General features: G+C 39.0%; 1 protein-coding gene across 1 annotated transcript; it reads right to left on the bottom strand.

The window, feature by feature from the left end:
* Nucleotides 1-491: 491 nt before the first annotated feature.
* QNG1 (Q-nucleotide N-glycosylase 1) lies at nt 492-7839 on the bottom strand. The gene is made up of 4 exons (XM_068176559.1): nt 7414-7839; nt 6144-6403; nt 2445-2640; nt 492-1191 (listed from the first exon to the last, which is right to left on the bottom strand). Exons 1-4 carry the CDS (start codon nt 7748-7750, stop codon nt 959-961), a joined length of 1026 nt encoding a protein of 341 aa, XP_068032660.1. The 5' UTR covers nt 7751-7839; the 3' UTR covers nt 492-958.
* Nucleotides 7840-9099: the final 1260 nt, after the last annotated feature.

Genomic DNA, 9099 nt, shown 5'->3' with positions numbered 1-9099 from the left:
AGCACAAGTCGTGTTAGGAGCGGCTGAGGGAGCTGTGGGTGTTTAGCCTGGAGGCTCAGGGGGACCTTACTGCTCTCCACAACTGCCTGAAAGGAAGGAATAGCAAGATAGTGTTCAGCCTCTTCTCAAAGGCAACACGTGCCAGGACAAAAGGAAGTAGTTTCAAACTGTGATAGGGAAGGTTCAGGTTGGACATCAGGAAAAATTTCTTCACAAAAAGGGTGATTAAATACTGGAACAGGCTGCCTAGTCAGGTGATGGAATCACAGTCTCTGGCGGTGTTTAAGGAAAGACTGGACGTGGCGCTCACTCAGTGCACTGGTCTAGTAGACAAAGTCATGCTCAGTCACAGGTCGGACTTGATGATCTGAGAGATCTTTTCCAACCTAAGTGATTCTGTGATTCCTCCCAACCCTTCCTACCTCCTTCCCTGCATGGACTGAGCCCCCCCATCTCACCCTTATCAGTAAAAACATAGATACAGTCCCATGGCACGTCTGTCACCACAGTGTTTATTGAACGACTGGACGGATTACACTTTCATGTCTGAGCAGTGAAGCATCTGCCAAGCACCTGCCACCTCCGTGCAGGTATGAGAGGGGACAGGCAGGAACACGGAGAGGCCGAGGAGCAAGGTACACCACAGGATCTGCACAATCATCTGGCTGTGCGCACAGGTAGCCACATACACCAATACAAAGGTCAAAGCAGGAGTAATAAACCCCACCTTGACAAGGGTTGCCTGCAAAGTTTACACTGTTAATTTCAGTCAGGGCAAGCAAAAGACTAAAAGAAAGGCAATAAAACAATGGGGGGAAAAAGGCACATTGTTACTACATCACTAGAAAACAAGCATTTGATTTAACAGTTCCAGATTAGTGCATGACAAATCACCGTATAAAAAACAAAACTGCAGTTCAAAAGATAAGGCAGCAATACAAGAGCTATCAGAGTGGACTTAGTAATATATACACCGTACTCGATGGAACGGGATATCTTTCATCTCTGCCCTGTGATCCCTGGCATAATCCCAAAGATAATAATCAAGTAAAACTGCATTGATCTTCTCATGCATGTCCTGACCCTTCTTTTGATAGAGTTCCTGAAGGTGCTTACAAATCAATGCACAACACCAAATAGAACAGCCCCGGATCTCTACCTCTTCTTTGTCTCCAGACTGGAAAAGTGTTCCTGCAGACACAAGAGACAGCAATCCATTTATATGAACAGACAGAAGGCCACGGACTAACTAAATTTGTCAATTTTCCCCCCCCTTTCACATTTATTCTGTTCTAGGAGTCCAGTTCTCATGACTTACCCTGCAAGTGTTAAATAGTGTTGCTATACATTTTCTAACGGTTACTTTAATTTTACCATATTGCACTTAGAAGCTTCCCTCCCATTCAATTCAAGCAACATCCTGTATTCTAAGGAACTGCTTTAGGAGCAGGGTCTACTGCAAATCATATGATAATTTCTTTGCTTGCAGAGACAAAAAAGATAGTCTTTTATTATAGTATACTTTTTAGTATGTAATTATTGTACTTCATAGTATATTTTCTACCAGGATGACTGAAGTCTAATATTTTAAAATTAAAAACAAACAGCCCCCCAAAAGAACTGAATGCAAAGAGAAACAGTAGAATTATTTAAATGGGAATGTTCTCATTAGGATTCATGGAAGGATAAAATGTCTATGAGGTCTATTTAGTTATATAGATATGCATAAAGACATAAACACATGCATGGCCATTCTTTTGATGCTTCTTCAAAAAAGACAGCATTAATCAGTTTATCTTCATGAGTATTTCTGAAATTGTGTAACAGCAGTTCTATGCCTAAATACAGTCATTTTACAGTGCAAAAAGAGATTGGCTTATTTTTATTCACCAAAATTCATGGTTAGTAAGTATTGGGAAGATGAAACCATGCTTAAAAATGAGATCCTAGTCATATGCAATTAATTTAAAGCAATATCTTTTTAATGGATGCTTATAATATTACTTTGCTTATTAACCAGCAGTTCAGTACAAATAAAGAGGAATTCCCATGCTTTTATATCAAATTTGAATAATGACAAAATCATTGTTTCTTTTATGTAAAGCTCAAAAATTGTAACTATTCTCATGGTTTTACTACAGCAGCTTTTCAGAAATTCATTCAAAAACTCAAATTATCTTTGAGTCTTTTTAATCCCTCCCTTATCAATGTTTAATTCACAAAACAGGTCTTTATAAAAAAGTAACCTTGAGATCTCACTCATGATCATGGTTAGAGAAAAAGTTCCTTCCTGTTACCTCATCAGTACCTAAGAAATCCCTGGAGGAAAAAAAAAGGAAAAATATGTTGCCCCTCACATGGATAACATATTTCATTTTAGAACTAGCCTTAGTCTACAATATCGGGCAGTAAGAATACTTGATATTAGCAAGGACAGAACAAACCTTCACGTAGTTTATTCATTAATTTTTCAGAATACTTCATTGCTTTTAAGTGAACAAGAACTTGTGGAATTCTGTAGTCAGCAAATATTGTCAGACTGGAAATATCATCAAAAGAAGCATCTCCTTTGCCTTCTAAAACACTCCATGTGTCAGCCACAAGTATTTGTGCCCGTTTGTAGAAAGACACCTTCTTCTTCTGAAGAAAGAAATTTATGGATTATTTAAGTGCCTGATCAATAAATATAGCAAATAATAAGCATTAAGCATATCATATTGTTAAGCAAACATTAGTTAACTAGAACAGAATAAAACTGCAACACTCTTAAATATCTTAAAATCTAAACAATATCAAACTACAAACATGGATTATGTGGAATGCTCATAAATAAACTGAAATAAAAAAATAACATAATAAAAGTTACTGCAGCAAATAAAAATTGTTTAGAATATGCCTAGATCTCAGAATACATTCATAGGTGCTTACTGCCACTTGGCAAACACTGTAGTTGAACATTCAGCAACATTAATTTTCAGAAACTCTACAGTACATCCAACCTTTTAATTTGACAAGAGAAGCATAATAGGCATGTATTGTACTAGACAATTAAATCATTTTGTTAATCCATTTATCTGTACCGTTAAAGTAAGAGAATTCTGGTGTACACTTTAATGAATGCTCCTCTTTGTTTACTGCCAAGATGCTGTAACTATTCCTGACAGCAAATCACATTTTTTGTCCTTGAATTATATTCTCCAAAAACACAGAGAAGTTCAACTATATTTCAAAGAACAACTTCCAAAACATCCTCAAAACTCCTGCGTTCCCTGTGCCTCATTCTATACTTGACATAGATGCACAAACTTACTTCTAGAGAACATATGTGACTTTGCACCTTAAATAACAAAACACCACCTTAAACATCACACAAGAAGTGGTAACAAGAAGTAAATAATTAACAGACCAAATTTTATCATAGCTCCTACTGTCCCAAAGCAAGGGTGTCATTCTTACATAGCATTAGGAATCTCCCAGTAGTAAAGTACTGATTGTCTGTAGCACTACACCATTTCACAAGAGCAGAGAAAGGCAGAATTAGAACGGAACTTTTCAATTCATGCTGCAGCTTAATTAAGATGAAAAGTATAATCTGGGACTCATCACTGAGCAGATAAATTTACAATTTCATTGTTTCAATTGTTAACTTTTATGTTGTACAGAACATATGAAATTTATATAAAAATCTCAGCATGAAAAAGACTATGAAGCATTTAGAGTAAATTTTCCCACTGTTTATCAGAAAGCAGGAAAAGCACTAGGTGGATGATACTACATCCAAATGTCAAATTGGAAGAACTTAAGAACTTCTTTATTTTGCAAGTGACTGCACTGACACAGATTGTTTAGAAACATCGTGGAGCCTCCCTCATGGAATATACTCAAGAACTGTCTGGACACAAGCCTGTGCCTTGTGCTCTGGGATGACCCTGCTTGAGCAGGGAGGTTGGACCCACTTATGGTATGGTTCCTTAAACCCTTACCCAGTCTCTGATTCTGTCTGTGAAAGACAGTAAAGATAGTACAATTTATCAAAAAATGCAACTTTTTTCTATATGGCAATACAACTATATCTCTTTTATCTTTTTTTCTGCAACACGTTGCCTTTGCAGGAAATAGTACCACTTACAGGAACATTTCATTCTTCTCTGCAGTACAATGTGCTAATATTAAGGAATATATCTAATTATGACCTACTGACATTAAAAGAAAGGAGCAGTATTGTGTTGGCAAAGAGAAAAATGTGATAGCACAGCCATTTAAAAAAAGCAAAGAATAGGATCATAAGAATTTTACAAGTCAGTAAAGTCAGTCCAAGAATTTTACAAGTCCAAGTCAGTCCTCAGTCCCAAGTGATGGATGGTAAGTAAAAGATGAATACATGCAATATAGGGGAAGATCAAAAAGGACTCCATTAAGTCTCTGTCAGAACAGAAAAACCCTCATATATGAGTACAGTATGGTCTAAAACTTAAAACTGCTGTTGGGAATCAAATGCAGCACAGCATCTAAATATGAATTATCCACCAAGGAGAAAAAATGTTTTGGAGATTTTGGTCTTGGTTTGCATTTTCTTTTTCAGAAAAACTAACACTGGCAATTTCTGTGATTACATGTGTAATTATTAAAAGTATTTTGTATATGTATTTGGAAAAACGTACAGTCAAATAACTGTGCTAATTTTAGAAGCTTCCCTAGAAGGTCAGCTTTAGCAGTCTGTGGTAGTATGATTCTAATGTAGGACTTAACTTATATATATTTCTCCTCTGGAGGGTTACTGAAAAGCACTGGTTTGCTGTTGGATATTTCACCATCTTTCCAGTTCCCTCCTAACCCTTTAGAAGTCTTACTTGTGAGAGCTCAACCTGCTGACCTAAAAATAATGTGATCCATGTCCCCACCTTCAAAATACACATCTTGCTTAGTGAAAGCAGATAAAAAGCTTCCATAATCATGCAACAGGCTTTATTACTAAGTCAGTGCTTACAGTCTGGGATCATTTTTGGAACAGCTTTTCATTCTGTAGTCTGCTGCTGCTTTTAAGGAGGCTTCCTTTATAAAGCACTCATCATCATCTCATGAAAGATATAATATCAATCAATACAGTCACTATAAAGATAAGAAAATATCACTTTACTTAGAATATATTCCCTTTTTGATTGCAAAAATTGTCAAAATATTACTTTTTATGTTAAAAAAAACCCAAATAAACCCAAACAAATGAAACCAGTAGCTTCAAAGATTAATTCAAAAGAACCTCTGATTTTTTTATGTAAATATATTTTTCTTCACAGTAGGAGACAAAGGAAAATAAAATGACACTTCCTACTGAAGGGCAATAAATGCAAAGCAAATAAATGAAAAAGCAAAAATATTGAACCAATGCAAAGGCTCAAAGCTTCAGTGACTGATATTCCAAGAAGCTGAAAAGACTGCACAGACTAGTAGTATACACTGAACTGTGACTAACAAAGTCTTCTAGATTTAATGATGTAACAGCTAAGTACTACTTCACATGCAACTGAGCACATGAGCTGCTATGTAAGTCACAGGTGCTAAATGAAAGTCATGCCTGTATAGGTGAAAACAGGGAGACAAAAAATATCAGATGATCCCTGCTTAATTCCCATCAGTTTCTTTCAGTAAACACTTCAGAATACTGTCAACATTTGTAAAAATGGGAGTTACTTCTAATCTGCAGTGATTTAAGCAATGCCTGTTGAATCAACAGCCGTTAGAGGGTGGAGTCCCAGTAGCTGTGCATTAATTCCACCAGAGTTTCACTTTCTTCATTAGCTGCAGAGAGCCTTAGTGTAAAAGAAAAAGAAGATGGTGGGAGGAGGGTTGTCAGCAATTCAAGGGAAGTGAAAAAAAAAAGGAAAAAGGATTCCCATTTTTCAGGCAGGAATTATCTCAAATACTATGCATTTTTAAGGAGTACAAAGGAGATGTGATCTAACTGGGAACTCAAGAGTATACCAAAATAAATTACAGTAAATTGATAAAGAGACAGCATATGAGAAAAAAGGTACTCTGGTGGGAAAAAGAAAGTGACTCTTGTCCTGACTAGTTGTGGACTATCAAGTGTCTTTTACTGTGACTAAATAGTAGGATTTTTTTCCAGAGCTTTAGAATTAGCTTACCTCAAATACAGCTTCATCTCTGTAAGAAGGAAAATTTTCCAGTACAAGATGTAGTAGTTTCTGAGCACTTTTCTCACTCATTTTAACACAGGTGAGGAAAGACCCTCCAAACTTCTCTAACAGAACTATTCCACTTTCATTCAGCACTCGGTGTCTTTCTTCAATCAAAGGCAAAGGCACTTCTGTGTCAGAGCGAAATACGTGCCTAACTTGGTCAAGTGTCATGGTGGCAAAATAGGATGCACTGGTGATAGGTATTCCTTCAGAAAAGTGAAAATAAGATATTTAGGCTATCACATAACATAACATATAGACCTAGTGCAGTGGTCTGCTAAAGGAAAGCACTTCTATAGGAGGATCTAAGAAGTCCATCAACGCTTAAACCCACCTTTGCTTTCAGCAACAACCGCATCCACAGAGCTGCTCACAACTAAATTTGTAAGAGCACACAATGTCTTCTTCTACAGCAAATTTCCAACATACAACCATAGAAGGAACTGTTGTTACTTTTTGTATGTAATTTTCCCCAACTGCTTGGTTTTCGTATTTTAAGTGTGATGTTTACATAGCACACTGGCAAATATAGTCAGCATACAACTAATTTAGTCAGCATAGGCCTGTTTTCCCATGGATCCTAATCATGCTGTGCATTCACAAAGTGTCTTAATGCTAATACCCCCTTAATTTACTAAATAACTATGCAGAAAATTAATTAAAACTTTCATCTATACCTACTAACAGTTGGTGTTTTTCTGAGAACAGCAAAAAGTGTGAGTGCTAAAGAAGTGAGTTTAAATATGAAACTTTAAAATACTGGTTTTAAAATATTGGTTTGAGGGGCATATGGGTTTTCTGACTTATTTCAGACACTCTGATATTTGATTAGTCCAGAGGATTCTCGCTTTATGCCTCATTTTTTCATTTGCCATGGAAATATGCAACTCAACTTAAGAATACATGTGAAATAACCCAAGTCATGCACAGCTGACTACTGGCAATCCTTAAAGTCTTTTGAATGGAAGAGATAACCCAGTTAAAGCCAACAGTTAGGTAGTTTCAGTATAAAGGTATTTTGAAAGCACACTTCCAGTTCCCTTCCCCAAGCTCTGTGGGACGCCTGCACATAGAGAGCTACTGACACAGCGAGCAGCACTTCCCAAGAACGTGTCCCAGTTCCGAGGCGCCGCCTTCATTTAATACACGACGCTCGGCTTCCGATGCCCCTCGCCCGCAGCCCCGGCCCGGCCCCGCTTCCCCGGCGCTCACTGACCGTCGTCCAGGGCCCTGTTTACGGCGGCGCACAGCGACCAGTAGCCGCTGTAGGTTTTCTCCTTGTACTTTACAAGGTACTTGCGCTCCTCCTGCTCGGACCAGAAGGAGAAGTTGAGGGTGTCCACCAGGAACACCCAGTCTACTGCCTCCTTGTCGGCGGCCCGGGGGTTCAGCTCGTGCAGGCTTTTCCACCCCGCCAGCCCGAACTCTGCCGCCGACACTTTGTCGAACAGGCTCTCCGCCACCCGCCGCGCTCCCTCCTCGTCCACGGAGACATCTTTGCTATGCTCGGCTATGAACTTGGCGGACTCCAGGGGGGACGGGAATACCTCCATACTTGGCAGGAAACACACACGCTGCCGAAACCAGGCTCTCGGCGGCGTTTCTCGCGGGGCGGGCACGGGGAGCGGCCCTGGCCTCTCCGCCCCGCGGTGCTGCGGCTGCGCGCAGGCGCGGGCGGAGGCGGGGCCCGGGCGGTGCTCGGGGCGGGGGCGAGCACAGACCGCAGGCCCGGGGAGCGCTTGGGGCGGCACGTTCATGTTGAGAGTCGCCCCCTCAAATCCTGCCACGCTAGAGCAGCGGGCAGACTCAGCTTCATAGCAACGAAATTTTCCAGAAGATTCCCATCATTGAAAAAGAGGGATTAAAAAAAAAAATGACAGAGGAACGAACAAAAATGTGCCTGTTGAGCTCTTTTCCCCCAATCAACATATAAAAGAACCAAACAAAAGGCAGTCCAAAACCCCTTTTGCATGCATGTGCAAGTTGGAAGCACACAGAGAAATTCAGCCTGGTTTAGTTCACTTGCATTTTGCCCAAAACCTTAGCTTTGATTGCAGACTTCTCTAGAATTAAGGTACCAAGCTGTGTACCAAGGCAGCTCACTTCCCACTGACTAAACAGAGTGATGGCATTTCTTTCTACAGAATTCACTATCCTCCACCTTATGTGTAACATTTCAGGCTCCTCGCCTTTACCATGCTATTTTAAAGACCAGCTGTGTTAAAAAGGCCAAGTTCATGCACCACCACGGGGAAGAGGGGACACAACAAACCAACCAACCGAAAAAAAAAAAAGAATCTTCACTTAGTCTGGACCCATCATATCTCTATGTGCCACACACTTTTACACTTTTTAATCTGTTTTTATTCAGGAAGTGAAATTTAAACTATAAATACAAATGCCAAGGTATTACATGAGATATCCAGAGCCATTATATTTTTTTTAATTTTTCACAAATAATTATTATGAAACTCAACATACATCTGGGAAACAAGTTGAAGTTTTGCATACAATGAAAAACAAGTTACATAGTTATATTGTCATCCTGCCAATTCGCAATTCCTACCTCATACAAAAAAAAGCTTAGGAAACAGGTATAATTTATTCAGTAATGGTAGAGCAACTCTTCATTAAGCAAGCTGTCTAAAACCAGGTGTACTTCACCAGTTTACTCAGTGACATCACGAAGTTTTTAAGTATTTTATTTATATACCGTCACCAATATATATATGTATTGCAAGGAGGGCCAAACACTTGCAAAAATGTCAAGTTTTACACCTTTGCATGAGTATTTTCACCTTCCCCCCCCATCCCAAACAGCAAAGCAGTCATTGTTTTCACACAATCTCTTTAATTTGTCAAAAAACCCCCACATAACTCCATTTATATATCAAGGAAATTG

This window comes from Anomalospiza imberbis, chromosome Z (genome assembly GCF_031753505.1).
Source record: "Anomalospiza imberbis isolate Cuckoo-Finch-1a 21T00152 chromosome Z, ASM3175350v1, whole genome shotgun sequence".
Classification (NCBI taxonomy): domain Eukaryota; kingdom Metazoa; phylum Chordata; class Aves; order Passeriformes; family Viduidae; genus Anomalospiza; species Anomalospiza imberbis.
This window is presented reverse-complemented; position numbering and strand designations above follow the sequence as displayed.